Source organism: Geotrypetes seraphini, chromosome 1, assembly GCF_902459505.1.
Source record: "Geotrypetes seraphini chromosome 1, aGeoSer1.1, whole genome shotgun sequence".
NCBI classification, from domain to species: domain Eukaryota; kingdom Metazoa; phylum Chordata; class Amphibia; order Gymnophiona; family Dermophiidae; genus Geotrypetes; species Geotrypetes seraphini.
In genome coordinates this window covers 527,193,813-527,213,605 of record NC_047084.1, presented here as the reverse complement: position 1 = coordinate 527,213,605, position 19,793 = coordinate 527,193,813, and the positions used below count along the sequence as shown (strand labels likewise).

Here is a 19,793-nt window from a genome sequence, read left to right as displayed (position 1 = left end):
TTAAATTATAGTTTTTGGTGGAATTCATTATGCCATATATTTAAAATGGAAAGAGTAATTGCCTTACAAAGAGGGGGCATTAAGAAATTTCAGGATATTTGGGAGCCATTAACAAAATACTGTAATGATTGAATATTAAATTTTTCCCCTTAAATATGCACATCCAAGAAGGAGGGTGGGGATTTCTTGGTTTTCTTTGAGAGTAACAATGTGGGGAGGGGGAGGTTATTTTATATTTGTCTTGAGTTGAATGTTATTGAATAGGGAAGGGGAGGGATATGGAATTTGAAATTGAGTTTTGTATAATATTAAGTGATATATGTAAGACCAAATGGATGTTATATACTGTTTCACTTATTGTAAGTGTTAAAATGAATAAAGAATTTAAAAAAAATAATAAAAAAATACATCACATCGGATTACAACTGATTCCAGAATTAAAGGCTACTATGGGGGTTTCATATTTGAAAGCATTGGTCTGTAGGAGTTAAGAAAACAGATAGGTTTTCACTGCCTTTCTGAAGTTTAGTAATGTATCTAGTGAGTGGATTGGTATATACCGGATTGTGAAAACATGTAAGTAGTCAGGTGTTTGACAGTACAATGCCATATAAGTTAAAGTCAACATTTGGAATAGAATTCTATAAGCAATTGGCAACCAATGATAGTGTATATAAAGGGGTGCCATATATAGAATCTAGGGGAGGTAAGCTATTCTATATGTGGAGTGAGTGAATAGTCAATTGCCGCATGAACTAGAGCCTTGGGATAAGAGCCAGGCTTTCACCTGTTTTCTGAAATACAGGTAGTCTTGAGTTTGGTGCAGCTCCTCTGGGAATGAGTTCCAGAGTGTGGGTGGGGGCTTCTCCTGAGAAAACTTGCTGGCAGGTATCACCTCATTCATTTTTTTTTATTTTTTTTTTATGAGTGTAATAATAGTGATGATCCTTGAGAAGACCTTAGAGGCCTCAAAGGTATTTAGAGGGATAACTTATTCTTTAGGTTCTTTTGTCCATTTGTCTGAAGACCTTGAAAATAAAAGAGACAGCTTTAAATTTGGTCTTGTAAGACATTGGTAGCCAGTGTAGGTTTTCCAGGAAGGGTGTGATATGGTCACACCACTTGTAGTCTTCTATAAGTTGTACTGCTCATCTCAACTGGTTGACTTTAACCGTTCCCAAACATCACCATCCTCCCCTATCCCACTCTTCCTCCAAGCCCCTTTTTCCCCTTCCTTCCCTTCCCTCTTCTAGTCCCCTTCATTCTTCTCCTAATGTTGTTTCCTTCACAGCCACTATCAAATATATACACTGAGGTCCTGCCAGCTTCTTTTCGTTTGGTGGGCTTGGGCCACTCGCAGCATCATTCTGTGCTGGATCACGTCTTTGGTAGCTGCTGATTCCTCTGCTGGTAGAGAATAAGGACCCTCTCTAGCTCCTACTAAACTAAGCAGCTACTGTAACTTCTGTAGGACTAGGGTTTCCAGATTTAGGATTGCAAAAACCTGGACACATGACCCCACCCCATTCTACACACAGCTCCGCCCATTCTGCCCCCAGCTCTGCTCCATTCCACCCCCACCCCCACAAAGCCTCATCCCTTTTTCCTCAATCTGCAGGCCGCGTCTAGAAGGCCTCGAGCATTTACGGATGCATGCTCAGAGGCCTTCCAGTCACAGTTGGAGCTCATTGGGGCTTTCCAAAACCCGGACAAACTGCCAGGTTTTGGAAAGTCTGTCCCGGCACCTAGCAGTCCTCTAAAAAGAGGACATGTCCAGATTTTCCCGGATGTCTAGTAACCCTATGTAGGACCCCATCCTTTTCCAGTGCTACAGGAGTTGGGATCCTGCCAGCACACCAATTGATTTTGATGTTGCTCCTCCTTTCTGTTGAGCTGTGGAAATTGGGGTCCAGCAACACTGACTTCATTGCCCATCATGGCCTGGATGATCTTCAGGTGGTGAGGGTCTGGCCTCCCTGTCAGCCCACAGCTCAATAATTTCTTCCCTTCTTTTCTAATCTGAATGCACAAACAGATACATATAAATAGATGGACAAGCAGTGGCATAGTAAGGGGAACGGAGGGTGGACTGCCTTGGGCGCCATCTTCACATGGGGTGCTAGCATCTTTCTGCTCCGGCATACCTCTTTAAATGTTCACCAGCACAACCATCATCTTCCACTTGCTGTTGTGCCAGCCTCAGCTCCCTTCTGACATCACATCCTGGTCATGGGACCAGGACCTGATGTCAGAAGGAAGCCAAGGCTGACACGAGCTGCAGATAGGAGATGCTTCTTGTGCCGGCGAACATTTCAAGAGGTATGCGGGGGGCACTCAAGCAGTAGGGAAGAGAGGGGGTGTGCCCAAGTGACATGGAAGAGTGGGGAGGGGTTACACAGCATGGCAATGCCGGGCACAACCGTCTCAGGCACCAACCTCCCTCACTACGCCATAGACCCTAAGTAATAGGAATCTTATTTTTTTTGAAAAGCCCATCTGAAAAGAGATGGAATGGCTCTTTTATAAAGAAAGGCTAAATAGATTATGGTTCTTCAGCTTGGAGAAAAGATAACTAGGAGAGGAAAAGGCAACTAAGAGGAGATTTAATATCATAGAGCCTGTTTATTAAAGTGCGCTAAGCAGTAAGCCCCTCATTCTTTAGCATGAGTGCCCAAATAAAAGCACCATTTGTGTGCTCTAGTTATAGAATGAATATTGTTATATGCATGAATATTACAGAATATAGTTATATGCATGAATATTACAGATTTCCACATAAATGCTAATTGGGAGCTAAACATTATTCTATAATATTAACAAGCAACTTGCATAGTGCACAAATGCAAGGGGGTATTTACATGGGCAGAGCATGAGTGCGGCATGAGCATCTTCCACAATTATGTGGACATGTTTATACAATAGTGTCATTTTCGGGCTAATCTGCATTTATTTTGCCTGCCATAGACCTATGGGCTCCTTTTACTAAGGTGCGCTAGCATTTTAGCGCGCACTGAATATTAGCGCGCGCTAACCCCGTGCGTTAGCGTGTAGCACGCAAAGCAATGTAGCGCACGTTAAGCACCGTAGTAAAAGGAGCCCTATGTCTAGCAAACCAACAGATCTTTGCTTTTTACAGACTTGAAATTTCACTTACTTCACATCAGAATCATTTTTTATTATTTAAAATAATCCATGATTTGTTTATATATATATCCGCAGCCACCAGTAATGATGAAACCACGAACCATTGTCTGCTATATCTGTGGCCGTGAATTTGGGACAAAGTCTATTGATATCCATGAACCCCAATGTTTGAAAAAATGGCACATTGAGAATGACCAGCTCCCCAAGAATTTGCGAAGACCCGAGCCTAAGAAACCAGAAGTCCAAAGAATAGCAGGTAAGCTATGAATTATGAAAAACAAATGAAAGCAAAGATATGTATAAAATAAAGATTCACTCAAAGTGAGATTAGATGGGTAGTGGGGAGGAATGTTTATCTAAATTTCTGTTTTTGTTTTCCTAACTACTGTGGTGTTGATTATTTTTAGCAAATGACTAAAACTGACAAATGAAGACAAGGAAATGAGAAAAAAGCAAAATATATAAATACTTTGTTTTGAATATCTCTTTAACTGACTCAAGAGTTTATTTATGATGAAGTACATTGTTTCTGAAGTACGCAGAATTTCCTGCATTTTGCTAACTGAAAGCAGGCACATCTGCAAGACATGTTATAGATTGGACCAAGAATTCCTTAATAATGCCAATCCTCCTGAGACCTGCACATTCCACTCTCCCCTAGCAGGCAAGGCAAGGGGTCTTATTTTTCAAATATTCCCCTCATCTTTAACAGGCAGAGCAAATGGCTCTGATCCACTCAGTGCAGCATTTAAGATTTTGGTGGACAGGACCAGAGAGCAGTGGATAAAGAAGGGTAGTTGACCCAGTTAGTGGTAACTCCAAAATGTTGTTCCTGCTGTGTATGTCTAAATCTAAGCCAGGGTTCCCTCCAATACCTCCTCCCCAACTCCAAAGATTCTCATATCACAGTTTTCCTCACAGTCTCCTCTCCTTTCCTGCTTACGCTTTCCAATTTCTTAAGTAAAGCGGTGTCATCTAGGATCACCAGACGTCTGGGAAAACCCAAACATGTCCTCTTTTTAGAGGACAGTCTGGGTGCCCAGATGAACTTTGCAAAACCCGGTAGTTTGTCCGAGTTTTGGAAAGCCCCGACCTCCAGCCGTGTCTGGAGGGCCTCTGAGCCTGTGCGGATGATGTCTCACACATCTGCGCATGCTCAGAGGCCCTTTAGACACGGCCCGGTGGTCGGAGAAGAAAGATGAGGCTTTGTGGGGGGTGGACCAGGAGCATAATGGGGCTGGGGCGGAATGGGGTGGGGCCATATTTCAGGGTTTCTAGAGCAGAAAATCTGGTAACTTAGTGTCATCTGACCTTACAAGGTACTTTGCCCCAAATGTTGTAGGGAAAAATAGAACACGAGGTGGACTGGTGCCATTCCAGATTTGGTATCAGTGGAACAAAAGAGAATAGCACTCTTTCCAACTTTCTTGCTTTTCATTTACAAGTCCTTCAGAACTTTTAGATTCAGTGGCCTATAAATATGACAGAAAATAAATGAACACATGTTCCTTCTCTCGAAAACCTCAGAAAAGTTAGATGGGGTGGGGGCCTGGGTAGATGGATCAGGGCACTACAACCCCTTTTTTTTTACCTATTGGTTGGTGAGAGTATGGATCAATGAATCAGGGTCCTTAATTTGTATTTGGGAGGATAGAGGGGAACTGGAACTCTTACCAGGGCTAACATTAAACAAGGTTGGTTAAAAGAAAATGATAGCCCCTACTGTGGTGTAGTTAAGTTTAGTGTTACTAGGAGGTTAATGCAATTTGTGTTGCTTTCTACAATTTATGCTAACCCATTTTAATCATTAATCAGCTGAAAAATACAATTTGAATGCAGAGAAGCTCATTTACATGTTTTTCATACCAGTCCACAGAGTAACATAGGAAGAAAGTGTGCATTAAGGCCTATGTTACACATAGATCTGTTCTATGTCAAAAGAAGCATTAATCTTTTTCTAGTCTATAACTTGGGTAAAATTATTTTTTAAGTACAACAGCTTTAACTGCTTATCTCTAAGACTCAAGATCAGGTACCCTTTACTCACTCTGGGGCTAATTCTACAAATGTCGCTTCAAATTAGGTGGCGGTAGGCGCCGCACTGCTACCTAACTTAAGTGGCCAAACATGAATCTTATTTTATCAACCAAAGATCACATGATAAAGTGGAAATGCATCAGCTTTTTGGAATCAGAAAACATTAGTTTGGTGCATATGTTGTGAGTGCTTGAGGTCATGACCTCAATAGCTCATGTCACTCCAATGGTACATCTCTATAAGAGAAAAGCCCTATGGGATTCTCAAAGCCCAGTGGAATTAGTCTACCCAGAGGAGACCATTTTGGCACCTAAGAGCTCATAGACTCCCTGTCTTGGCAGTTCTTTTATTCAAATTTTATTCAGCATTTACTCTTCCAAATTAATAACCATCCTAATTAGAACTACAGGTACATCCAACCTGAGTTGGGTATCTTTCTTAAGTTAGGTCTTTTTGCTGTCCTAATTTCCCCCTCCCCCCCCTTTTTTACAAAGCCGTGTTAGGCTTTTTTATCACCGGCTGTGGCGGTATTAGCTCCAATGCTCATAGAATTCCTATGAGCGTCAGAGCCACTGCGGCCAGCGATAAAAAAGCTTGACGCAGCTTCGTAAAAGAAGGGGGGGAGGTGTTATCTGGATAGTTACTGGCTAGTAGACTTAAATATCACCGCTAACCGGGTAATTCCTAGCTCCACCTTAGTTCCATCCCAAGGCTACCCCAGATAGTGCCAAAGTAATTTGACAAGATCTTCAGCAGCATTGTCTGGATAATGCCACTGAGAATCGTCATATGAACCCAGGGAATGGGGCTAATCCATTTAGGAGCCATTCCTACCTGGATAAGTCCTGCTGTGTACCAGCCTCTTAGATTATATTTTTAAAGTTAAAGTTCAATATTCTGTCAATTATCTGCCTCATAAAACTGAAACAAAAAAAAAAAATTTATTAGCAGTTACTGAAGACCAGTATCTATGAAGGCTGAATACCAGCGTATCTCTTTAAATTCAATCCATATGAATTTCATGATTTCTAATGAAAGTCATGTGTGATGTTGGTGCAAAAGACAAAGCAAATAAAAATGACCTGGCAACTAACTGAAACTTAGTTATAGACTTATCCTGAAATGTAGAGAGAATTGTATGATAATTCAAATTTCTCTCCAGAATCTTGGAATTATGACTGCATTAAAAGGGGCCACAATAACTTTCAGAAACAATATCTTATGAAGAACAGAATATAGTTGCTCAGAATGAAAACATAAACTTTTTTTTCCCATTCTTATTTTTTCTTCTAGCCAAAGGTTCCTATGATATTGAGGCTCTAAATGAGGCTGCCTGGCAGAGTGCTCAGAGTCAGCTTGTTCCTTGTGATATCTGTGGACGTACCTTCCTGCCAGACAGATTGATTGTCCACCAGCGGTCCTGTAAACCAAAACCAGTTAAATAAAGTTTCCTTGCCAATCAAAGAATAGTAGAAATCTCACAAGAAAATATGGAGGGAGGGATGCAGCCTTCTCATACATTTTAAAATAACAACAATGTAGGAACAAATTAAGACCATCATTAGTGTTCCATGAAGGCCATGTCATGACTTGTATAGTAAGGGTCTGATTCTATATATCAGCACCAACAAGTGCAGTGCTAAGTGCTATTCTATAAAAGTTATGCACAACTTGTAGAATAACACTTAAGGGCAAATTCTATAAATGGTGTCCCGACTGTAGGTAGTAGTAGGTGTCTTACCACTGTCTAACTAGCCAATTGAGACGCACATTTTCTTTCTTTTTTAAACCCCGAGGCAGGCGACCTACACTGTAGGTGTCTGTTATGGATGCAGGGAGGTGCTTAGGGATACTTAAGCTTGCCCAAGGCTTGGTGTGTGCGTGGTTTTGCCTGGAAGTGGCCTTAGGTGAGCTTAAGTGGCCTTAGGTATCTCCCAGGGGCCATGATAGGCACCTGAAATCTAGGCCATTGAAATGCTGGCCTACATTTTAAATAGATACAGCCGCTAAACTGATGCCCATTCTTTCCTGCCGGCACCCCCCCAAACACCCCTGGCAGGAGGGATGCCCACTCCCTCCTGCCGGCACCCCACCGGGTGGGCATCCCTCCTGCCGGGGATGTTTGTGGGGGCAGGGTTTCCCTGCCGCAGCCACTGAACTGATCGTGGCAGGGGGATTCCCTTGCTGTGATCAGCTCAGCAGCAACGCAATTCTCTAACCGATGCCTGTGACATGGATGCTGATTATAGAATCAGGCAGGTAAGGCAGGGTTAGGCGTCTGTCCGTTAGGACAGACATGATTCTGTATAGGACGCCGGTGTGCGATTCTCATCCACCGCTTAGGCATCTGCTGAGACCAGTGTCTTATGCAGAATCAGGCCCTTAGTGCTGATTATGTGTCATAACTTTTAGGTGCACCCATTTAGACCAAGGAAAACTTGGCCTAAATGCCTGCACCTAAATTGTGTGCATATCAGCATTTAAGCTAAAAACTTGCACATAACTTTAAAGAATGCCTATAATCTGCCCCTAACCACACCCTCTTTCCAGATTTGTGCACCTAATCTGACACATAACATTATGGGCAGTGCGCCTATCAAATTGTGCATGTAACTTTCCAGTAACTTCAATTAGCATCAATTATGAGGTATTAATTGCCAGTTACTGGCACTGATTAGGCCTATCATTTAATTTTAGGCACCATATATAAAATGTAGGGGTAAGTCAATTTCTTATTTAGGGTCCCTTTTACAAAAGCTTAGCATGAGCTAATAACATTAGCATGTGCTACATCCTGAGCGTCTTGTTGTATATCTATGGCTATGTAGCACATTCTAAGTTTTAGTAAGAGGACCGCTAAGTCATTTATGAAACTGTGCGCATGTGATACCATATGTTAGGCAATTGAATCAATCACAAAGACAAGTCCAACAAGAAAATACCCATGAGAAAGACAAAAGTCACAAAAAAAAGGTGTGGGATAGAATAGTCTTTCCAAAAGGAAAGAAGCCAAAAAAAATCAAAGGCTTTTTAAAATAAACCCAAAGGTTAATTATGTTCATCCACAAGGGTGTAGACCCCACTCAGCACTGTGTTTCTGCATACAATATGTCTGCTTCAGGCCTAGTGTACTTTTAATACTTGTCCAGTTCCTCTGATGTTGTGAGAAGTTTGTTTTTTTTAAAAACAGTAGAGGAACTAGACAAGTGTTAAAGGTCCACTAGGCCTGTTTATAAGCGCTCTTGGTATTATTAATAACATCTTCACTCAGTGCATGTTTGATCCCTGAAGCAGACATATTATATGCTGAAACACAGTGCTGAGTGGGGTCTACACCAGCATAGATGGTTTTAAGAAAGGTTTGGACAAGTTCCTGGAGGAAAAGTCCATAGTCTGTTATTGAGAAAGACATGGGGGAAGCCACTGCTTGCCCTGTATTGGTAGCATGGAATATTGCTACACCTTGGGTTTTGGCCAGGTACTAGTGACCTGGATTGGCCACCGTGAGAACGGGCTACCAGGCTTGATTGGTCTGACCCAGTAAGGCTATTCTTATGTTCTTATTCTTTTGAATTCTTTCCTTTTGGAAATACAATTATCCTATCCCACTCCTTTTTTGTAACATATGTTAGGACCAGATTGTCAATGATGTTACTTCTACTTATATTTTTAACTTTTTTGTGTGTTAGGAAAACTTGTCATAGCAATAACAGTGGTGATAAGTCCTCTCTTTCTCCTTAGCTGTTCAGAAAACTAAGAGAAACATTTAAAACAATCCAGGCTGGTAAGATACTTGAAGTTAAGATAATGACATCAACTAAAACGGACTTAGAGATTTCCTGGATTTCCTATCACATTATTAACCATAAAATTATACTGTTATATATCCATCCATTTCTCCCTTTTTCTCATCATCCCAACCTCTCATCTTTCCCTGTAAGACTGTCATTGGAATACTTTTGTGTTTCACTTGTCATCTTTTGCTCATTCCTGATCTGAGGAAGAAGATTCTGGCCATTAACAGCTATTCAAAAATGTATTTAGTCCAATAGAAAAGGTATCATTTTCTTTTCTTATTTTGTTGTTTTATTTTTATTACACATAAAGGGTTAGATTCCATAATGACGCTCAAAAGTCAGCGCCAAACAAAATTGGCATTCAATACTATTCTATAATAAGCATTCATCTGCCAAAGAAAATTTCTCAGATTCTTCCAACTTCTTAAAGAGACTTCAGTAGAAGTTTTAAATGAAAGAAATTTGCTGTCTGATGTGACAGAAAGGCCCTAAATCTTTTTTATTTTCACACTAAAATTGCTTGAATAACTTCTACATCTATCAGAATCAAGTTTTGTAGGAATGCCACACAGGAAACACACACACGCAGTCTTAGAGTCGGGAAGGAGGCGCTCCCTAATGGATGGTCTCTCACCCTTTTATTGAGAATCTTAGCTCCATTAATTACTTAGCTAATGCTCTACAAGGTTATAATTTTATAATGAGGTTTAGACCAAGGTAACTCATTGTTTACATATTTCATGTGCTTCTCAAAGCTACTATCTCACGTGACATATGAATACATAATAACAGTTACAATAAAGTGATTCCCAATATGTACATTTCTTTTTTTTTTTTTTTTATAATATGCCTTTTTATTGAGGAGAGCAATAGTTACTTAAAAAAGACATAGGGCTAAATTCAAACTTTTTGACTGTCCATGTCAGGTTCTGTGTATGACATGACCCAGATGTTGCTTCCCAGCGCTTTATTTATGATAAAAATATGTACATTTCTGATATGTCTCAAATCTTACTATAGCATGTAACAGTCCAAAGGTTATAATGCATGCTCCTTAAGCTCTCTTGATTAGCCTTACCTCAGGGTCTGTTCAGGCAAAGTCTGATTGTTGCCCATATAAGGAATAAGGGATTAGGGTAAACTTGTGTCAGATTAATATGTGACAAGGGTCTTGTGACAAGATGCTAGCATTTTCCTTTACTTAGAATGGCTGCATGGCAAGACGAGAGAGGGAATGGGAATAATTCATAATTTTTTCACAGGGGCTCATAATTCTTTCACAGTGGCTCAGATCCTCACACAAGACCTAGATCCGTACACAGGACCTAGAGCAGTGTACTGACCTGGCCTGGTTCAGAACTGCCTGTGTACTGACCTTGCCTGTTTTCTGATGCCCTGGATCAGAACTTATCAGACCTCCATCCCTACAAAGTTTAGAAACCAAGGGCCTGATTCTGCAAAGGTTACCGAAAGTTAAGGGTAGCCAAGCACCTAGATCGTGCCTACCAGTGCCTAACCTAAGTGTTTTAATTGGTTTTAAGTGGCAAGATAACTGGTCATGCCATTAGAAACAAATTCAAAACACACACACACACAAAATTAGATGCCGCTAGGCACCCTCCGGGACCAGCACCTGGGAACATGGCACCGAAACCTAGAAGTGGGTATGTTTAGGGAAGGCGCTGGACTTCCACATCACTAGGCGCTGCTGGCCATGATTCTCCAAGGATCCTTCCTAGGTGTCAGAAATGTAGGCCTGTAAAATCCTAGCCTACATTTAAAGTGCCTAGGGTCATTGTTAGCTGCAATTCTCTAAGCAGTGCCTCTGCGTAATTGACACGTGGCAGGTGCCTGTTTTCCAGACGCCTATCGCATCAGGCGTCACTTACAGAATCAGCCCCCAAACTTCCTAATGGTTCATCTTTGTACAATTTGTGAATATCACTACCAGAAATAATGTAAATCCTGTTCATGGCCAGGCTCTTATAAATTGTAAACCACAATGAACTCATTCTCCATATTAGCTAGGGTTACCAGACGTCTGGATTTACCCAGACATGTCCTTTTTTAGAGGACATGTCCGGGTGTCCAGACTTGTGCTACCTGATTCTGGGAAAAATATTTTGATTTGATTTGCCATGTTGAATCGATTTTCAATTCGATTCATTTTCAATGGTACAGATTTTTATATTTAAACATTTTATTTAACCAAAGCAATATCATGTCAAAAATAGGAACATCCAATCTATAACATAGCTTTAAAATTAGTTAGAAACATGGGGTGGTGCCAGCAGGGAAGAAGGCGAGAGAGAAGGAGAGGTGCTGGCACCAGCTGATTGCCTACAGAACGTGCCTCTTCTGTGGCCCATCCTTAATGACAACTTCCTGTTTCCGCTGGGGTGGCTACAATGGAGAGAAGTCACCCAGACTAGCAGCATGGTAGCTCTGTGAATCGCATTAACTACCTCCACTCGCCAACAACTTTTACATCGAATTAAAGGTAGATGCAAGGGCAGGGAATTAGGTAAACGCTGTTGGGGAGAGAAGAGTGACAGGATCGATTCTAAGAAGGAGTAACAAGTATAAAAATAAAAGGCAAAAGAAAAGAAGCCAGAGAGATGTGGGCTCACCTTGCTGCCAATCTACTCACACAGGCCTGCTCAAGTGTTCCCTTTGCCGAAGTCCTTTCTTCTGATTAACTTCCTGTATTGCAAAACAGGAAGTTACATTAGATGGAGGGACTCCGGCAGAGGGAAAGCCCAAATGGGCCTCTGCAAAATAGATCAGTGGCAAGGTGACTGGTGCTACCACTTATGAATCGGCGAATCTGTTTTTTTCTGGAAAAGAATCGATTCAAATCAATTCACCCGAAGTGAATCGGTGAATCGATTCTAATCAGGAATCAGGCACCTCTAGTTTGGATGGATTTTCAAATCTGGCACTTTGTCTGGGTTTTGAAAAGCTTCCACCTCGGGACCACATCGGAAGGGCATCTGCAATTCTGCGGATGCAATGTGTTGACGTCACATGTATGTGTGCATGGTAAGACATTATCAAGTTCTAAAATGGGGGACATTAACATACATGGACAAGTTTGAACATACATACTATACTAGACTAGTACAAAATGGGAAGGGGGAAGAACTACAATGGTAATAGTGCAAGAAAAACATATAGGGTTAGAACGACAAGGAGGGGGTAAGAGTAAAAAATAGAAGTATGGATAAAGACTGTCAAAAAAAATTAAGCTATGGGTCCGGATTTTACAATAGTAAAATCTGGTAACCCTAATATTAGTGATCCATAAATACTAATGTAATGTAATGTAGAAGGTAAATCCATTTCTCTACAGCCTTCAGTTTGTCTTATGCATGTCCTGCTTCTATTGAAACCTTTTTGAGCAAAGACAAACATCGCAGTACACCTACGTGGCAAACTTGTTGTGTATAAACTTTTTTCACCACCATCTTATAGACCCCTGATGAAGAAGTGTTGTTCGAAACACGGACTGTGTTGGGTCCCTTTATCTTTCTAAGGTGGTTTATTTGTGCACAACAAATTGTTTATTGGAATAAACATTGCCTGCATCTTGTACTATGTTCTGCAGTCTTTTCTTTTTTGGTTTCACTGTTCCTTTTCTGCAGATCTGTTGGATTTTGGTTTTTTTTTTTGTCTGATATATATTGAAACCTGCCCATCGAGCCTCCCTCCCCCACACATACACACACTGCTCTGCCCTATACAGTGTTTTCATCAAGACATAATTCTGTGTATTGATCCTAAGTGCTTGCTTAAGGTGGTATGAAATTTCTATTTTAATTTGTGAATTGTCTTTCCAGCATTATTTCCCAGGCCACATGTCCATGATGGTGAATGTGCCTTTCACACTTTGAACTGCAAAAGGACTTTCACTTTCTACTTTAAAGATAATATGTAGAAATAAAACAAAAAAGAATTCAAGTGATACCTTTTTATTGGACTAAATAGAGCATGGTTAGATTAGCTTTAGAAGGCAAGCCTTCTTCTTCAGATTAAAGCCCTTTGAAGGCCCACTCAGCTTTTTCTTTCAGACTCCCAAAAAACCTGGGACTGCCATAACCAAGTGCATACTTTCTCACTGGATAGAAGATTGCATCTGTTTCCCTTATGCCAGAAGGTCTTATCCCTGGAAGGGCATGTCAGGGTTCATGAAGTCCATAAATTCACATCACAAGTTTATTTGGAGAGGAATTTCCAGTGTGACAATAATAGCTTTGACAGTATGTCTTGCAGGAGTTTAGATTCCAATTCCATCTCCAATAGACAATGTTTGTTGCCCATTTTTCAATTGGTTTTCTGTTTTTTTTCTGAGGGGGAGTGTTAAAGGCAAACTGTAGCTGACGATTCCTATGCATGAGGACTATATATCCTGATTTTCCTTGCAGAAAGCAAGGTGACTTACCTATAATAGAAATTAAATAGAAACCAACTGAAAAAAGAGGGGGTTCGTGAGTTTCTTTCACTGATATGCATAAAGCTGTCATACTGTTTGTTCAGTTTTTTACAGTCTCCAAGAGGCTCATGCAATAATAACATTCCTATTTTTTTCAACAAGTTTTCATTTTCCAAAAACATATAAATAAACTAATAAAATTTCAGGAAAACTGATTGATCCTAAAAGGAAATGACTTAATTGATTTATACTCCATAAGCTATAAACTCCATAAGCATTAACAGTTTTCTAGTAAAACAGCAAGAGCTCCTTTTACTAAGACGCGTTAGGGCTTTATCCCACGGAATAACGCACGCTACATTGCCAGGCACGCTAGACCTTAATGCCAGCTTTGAGTTAACGTTAGTTCTAGAAGCGTAGCACGTGGTAATTTCCCGCGTGCGCTAAAAATGATAAACAAGATCCCCCATGGTTGTATTAGATCTCTGTGAAATGTAATTTCTCAGTTTTTTTTAAACCACAGGACTGGTTAGCTATTCAGTGAAATCACAAGCCTTTCATAAACTGTGAAAATAAGAGAAGTGCCAGCAGTCAACAATGTAGCAAATATTCATGGATGGGCACAACGAACGTTAAAAAAATCAAATGTTAATATAATCTTTGCATAATTGCTGTTTCAGTTCTCACAGGAAAGCTCATTGGGGTCTAGAATTTATGGTTACTTTGTGGTATGCTGGGACTTGCCGATTTGTACAAGAGCATCCTTATGTTTTTTTCAAGGTTTATGTAGAACTTTATTTTATTTTTCTTAGTTGTCTTCGGCAGTGAACATATTCTGTTATCTTCCCATACGTATTGTCAGAGTTGAAATTAATTTAGAGTTGAGCATTTAATTTACAACTTTGCATGATCTATGTGGCACATTGGACTGTTTCATTTGTTGGATCAATTACATCTTTCAGCTAAGTGAACTTTTTCTATCTGGGTGAACATAGTTTGCTCTTCCGTGGTTCCTTGGTATATGGGAAGGACTTTAAATAAATTGTATGAATATTGATAAAAAGAAATAAGAAAAAAATACATACATACATATATACAGAGGAATAATTTAAAGGGGAGTTTTTAATTTTAAAAAGGTGGAGGTTTTTCTGACCAATGATTGCTCCAAGTATGTGATCAGGACATGAATGCTAGCTGGCTTCGCAGTTCTGCTTCACTAAGCTCTTGAGGTCTTTTCCTCCACCTATGACATTTGTCACTCCCTTTTGTGTTTGATTTTGTTTGGGTAATGGAATTCACAGCTTGAGTATTTTTGGTTTTTTGGGATTTTTCTTTGATTTTTGAGTGGTGATTTTTAGAGTTGAAATAAAATAAAAATTATGGGAGCAGTTTTCAGAAAGGCCAAAAAGTGGCAAAGGTTAAAAGTGCACATGTACTAACCTATGCCCTGGAATGGAACAAGGGTTTCTAGCTCTCCCTACAAACTAGAATCTGTCTCATCAGCACCCTATCTCTACCATCATGCATTGCAGGAAGAAACTCCAGGTCAACAAGGAAGAAGGGGTCCAACGAGTCTACAATAGATATTGAACAACGCAAAACAAAAAGGAACTGCAGAGCAGATGTACAAGATGCAGGCACTTTATTCAGTCAATCAATTGTTATGTAATATAAAACCACCTTTTTCCAGAAGGGGACCCAACATGGTCTGTGTTTTGATTAACAGATCTTCCTCAGGGGTCCCAGATTTCTGATTTGGTGCGGTCCACTTTGCTTTTTCAAATCAGAAATCTGGGACCCCTGAGGAAGATGTGTTAATCGAAACACAGACTGTGTTGCCCTTCCCCCCCTTCTGGATAAAGGTGGTTTTATATTATGCAACAATTAATTGACTGAATAAAGTGCCTGTATCTTGTACATCTGCTCTGTAGTTCCTTTTTGCTTTTAGGAAGAAACTCCATCCAGTGCAAGTTTTATAGCCCCGAGTCTTGTGAGACTTGCACTGGAGTTACCATGCAGTAAAGAGACAAGGGGGCAGGCAAGTCTTGTTCAACACATTTTGAACTTGTGCTCATGAAAGGTTTATGTACTGCTAAACATTGGTGCACATCTGCTGTGCTTACTTTCACACCAGCCCTTCTTATAGCTAATTTTCAAAGGGAATGTATGTGCAGACTTTTACTGCTCTTTTCTTAGAAAACAACACATGTAAAGTTTGAAAGTACAAATCAAAACATGTTATTTTTTGGATTCCACCAAAGCATGTCTCCAGGAACACAACTACTATATGTGGCTAGTAGCATGTCCACTCTAGCTCTGAAATCAGTTCTTGGGGCACACCCAGCCAGGTGGATTTGCAGGATATCCGTAAGGAATATGCATGAGATAGATTGCATACATAAGAGGTAGTACTTGCAAATCATCTCATGCATATTCCTTGCAGATATTCGGATAACCTGGCAAACTAGATGTGCTCTGAGGACTGGGCTGAGAAGCCACTGCTCTACATGCATTTAGGTGATATGAATTTTTAGACAGTAGCAATAAAAATGTTCCTCTATATTGATTTGACATTTTGCAGTTTTTGTATATCTGAAACATTGTTATGCTTTGTCCTTGCAATCATTGTTATCTTTTGAAGAATTATATGAAATGAAATGGATTATTTTGTTACTAGTGGAGTGTGATTAGTTATCTTCTTTCTTTCTTTCTTTTTTTTAAGCAATTGGATTACAAGCCTAATTTATTATCCATTTTTCCCATTGATCAAGAAAGATAGAAAATCTTAGCAAATCAGTCCTGACGTGCAATGCATTATCACCATGATGAAAATTTGGAAACCCTACACCTGGCTTTCATGCCCTTGAGGACACCAGCACAGTTCCAACTGGAAACTCTGAAAATGCAGACTAGCCATATCACAAGTGCATTGTTAACCACAGGCTTTCCACCTGCTCTACAGTGGGGGCAAAATCTATAGTATAAATCATATATAATGATTTTAAAAATGAATTTCTGTATGTTATTGACTGGCTCTGTCCCCCTGCCCCAGGAACTGTTCCTTTATGACATGTTAACAGTACCTGTGATCTAGAGCAGCACGAGTACTTGTACCCACAGAAAGGGAAGGCAATTTTCAGCCTCCACTTTACCTTGTGCCTTTCATAGTAGATCAGGTGGCAGCAGGTATTTTCCTGTTCCCCAGAGGGATTACCATCTCAGTTTGTCCCTGAAGAAATGGTGAGTTAAGTCAATTACCCAAGAACACAAAAAGTGGGATGGGTTTTAAATCTAGCTTCTCTGGTTGTCAACTGCCTGCTGTAACCATTAAGCTATACCACCAGCAAGATTAGGCAGTCACCAGGTAAAATAGTCTGAAAATTCTTCTCTACCATATGAGTGAAATAGTAAATGATAAGATTATTGCAATATTTCCAACCCCTCCCTCTTCTGCAATTCAATAACTTAAATTAATCCAACTTAAAAGCAAACGTACATATTCTAAACCAGCCTGTTTGCAGAGTAGTGACTTAGGCTGGGAGCTGCATTTTTTTTTTTGTAATACAAGAGCTAATCATCTCAGGAATGTTTTTATTTGGATAGGAAAAAAAAAAAAAAGAACTGGGTATATAGAACTCCAGCAAGAAGTAGCAGAGAGTAACTTACCTTGCATTGCTGACACAGAAGAGAAAAGGTAGACTAGTATCAGTACTATTTATTTACAAATATCAAATCTGAGTACAGCTGGTCCTTCGTATCCTTGGGCTTCTCATCTGCGGATTCAACAAACCATGGATCAAAAGTGATGTGTAGGCATACCCTGCTGTAGCCTCCCGCCATTTCACAGATTCTCAGTCTCTCTCCAGCACTCATTGTCTGAGTATTGTTCACCTCACCTCACATGTCTGTGAAAAAAATGGCTCCTAAAAAGCAATTAAATGGTCAAAGCAATCCCTCAGTGGAAGAGGGAGCATAAAGTGCTATCTCTTGATAAGAAAATAAAAATCTTAGATCTTTTGAAAAGTGGCATGTCGTTTGCCGAAGTGGGCAATAAGGTTGGTAAGAACAAATTGAGCAGTTACACAATAAAGCAGAAAGAAGCTGAAATTCATAGAAGTGTTAGTGCTGCCCTTGCAATGGCAAAAATGGTCTCTGGTTTGTGATAAAATGTTTGGAAAGACTGAGAAAACAGGTGTGTGGTTACAGGACATGTCACAGAAAAATATCCCTATTGATGACAAAATTATGCATGAAAAAACACTTAGCATCTATTAGCACTACCTTGAAGGTGTTGAGGAGAGCGAGAGGAAGGAGTTTAAGGCTAGTAAAGGATGGCTGGCTGGCTAGCTGGCTAGCTATGTAAAGTACTACAGCCTCAAAAACTTAAATATCACTGGAGAATCAGCATAAGCTGATGCCAAGGTAGCATGAGCATTCCCAGAAGAGCTGAAGAAGCTCATAGAAGAGAAAGGCTACTTTAATCTAATCTTCCATTTGTGAGTCGAAACATACCTATACAGGCTCAAGGCGACAGATCAAAGAGGAAGGGGAAAGAGGACGTGGGGAGATAAAAGGAGGGACTTAGATGTAGGGGATGCTATACAGAAGCTAAGATAGTTACTTTAATGTACAGTGCTGCATGCATCTGGTAGTACTATAGAAATGATAAGTAGTAGTACTAATATTATTTCCAGACCAAGTCTTCAATTGTGATGGAAATGGCTTGTTCTGGAAGAAGATGCCCCCCTATACCTACATCCATAAGAGTGAAAAGCAGGCCCCAGGGTTCAAGGCCTGGAAAGATCATCCTACTCTGGTGCTGTGTGAAATGCAGCAGGTCACATGATCAAGCCAGGTCTTGTCTACCGAGCCATCACGCAGGCCCTTAAGAACATAAACAAAAATTGCCTGCCCGTGTTCTGGTAACAGCCATATTGTTCTTGGAATGGTTCCACCAGTGCTTCATTCCTGAAGTGAATAAATATACCTCCTGCCATTCAAGGTTATCCTCATAATTGGCAATGCTCCCATCCATCCCCAATCTCTCTGCTTCGCCGACAAGAATATGGAAGTGCCTCCTAACTCTATGTCACTCCTGCAGCCACTTGATCAAGGCAACTTACACCTGCCTCAATTTTAGGAGGATTTGTGCTTCCTTTGATGCTAACCCTGACTGCAGCATCATGGATTTCTGGAAGAATTTCACAAATGCAGATGCAATTGTGCTTATGGCAAAGGCTATACATGCCCTAATGCCCAAGACAGTCAATTCATGTTGAAAACCATTATTGCATTACTATTGTTCTGCTTGAACTTACCTTGCTGGTTGTGTTCCTTGTTTATTGTACTACTTAAATGCCAATAAACAGTTTGAACTGAAAACCATTATGGAGTGAGGTAGTTAGTGATTTCCCCACTATTGATGCAGAAGTCAGGAATATCTTGAATACTTGAATATTGCAAGGAAAGTTGGTGGGGAAGATTTCTCTGACATGATCGAGAATACCATCAAGGAACACATAGAAGAGCACAGAGAAACCCATACCAGTGAGGAACTTGAAGATCTGCTAAAATCCTCTAAAGGAGATGATGATTTTATTTATTTATTTAAAATGATTTATAACTCGCTTATCTACAAATCTAGGCGAAGGACAGAGCAACATATAAAATATGCTAAAAACATACTCAAAAACAACATTCCATACAAAATATAAAACAGAAGAATCTAAGCATTTTTAGAGATAGAGCCATAAAAACGCTCATACAGTAAAATCTTCAACCCCTTTCTAAAATGCAAAAGCACAGTAGTTTGGCACAGAAACAAAGGAAGAACAATCCAGAGCATTGGGCCCTGGACTGAAAGCATTGACGATGATGATGATGATAATGCAGAAGATCTAGAGAAGGCAGAGCCATCAATTTGGACACATGAAAATTTTGCAGCAGTTTCTCAACAGGTGCAAGTGTTAACGTATATGATCCTTCAGTACAATCCTTTGATGGAATGAAGCCTTGTCACCTGATTTGCTTGATGATACAATGAAAAAGAAGAAACAGCTTCCAATAACAATGTTTCTAACTAAAACATTTGCAATTGTGAAGCCTTGACCTTCAATGCTTGAAGATCCTCAGGCCTCAACCTCAACATTGTATAGCTCCCCTGTTGCTAAACTGTATGTTAATAATAATTTTTCAGAATGTTTTAGGTTGCAGAGGGGGGTTAGACAAGGCTGTCCCTTATCTCCTCTGCTTTTTGATATTGTATTAGAACCCTTGTTATTAGCTATTCAGCAAGCGAAGGAGATACAGGGTATTCCTTATTCAAATCAGAAATATAAAGTCTCTGCTTATGCAGATGATATACTGCTTTATTTGATAAATCC

At 40.1% G+C, this 19,793-nt stretch overlaps 1 protein-coding gene across 4 annotated transcripts in view; it reads left to right on the top strand.

The window, feature by feature from the left end:
- LOC117352544 (zinc finger protein 474-like) overlaps positions 1-16,792 on the top strand; it is an 81,175-nt gene extending 64,383 nt beyond the window's left edge. The window contains exons 4-6 of one of the 4 annotated variants that reach the window (XM_033929019.1): positions 3,220-3,400; positions 6,475-6,617; positions 16,133-16,792. In XM_033929019.1, the coding sequence (XP_033784910.1) occupies positions 3,220-3,400; positions 6,475-6,617; positions 16,133-16,189 (381 nt within the window). In that variant the 3' untranslated portion in view covers positions 16,190-16,792. Of the gene's footprint in view, positions 1-3,219; positions 3,401-6,474; positions 7,214-16,132 lie in introns of those variants that run through there. The other 3 variants (XM_033929022.1, XM_033929021.1, XM_033929020.1) reach the window with 3 other exon arrangements.
- Positions 16,793-19,793: the final 3,001 nt, after the last annotated feature.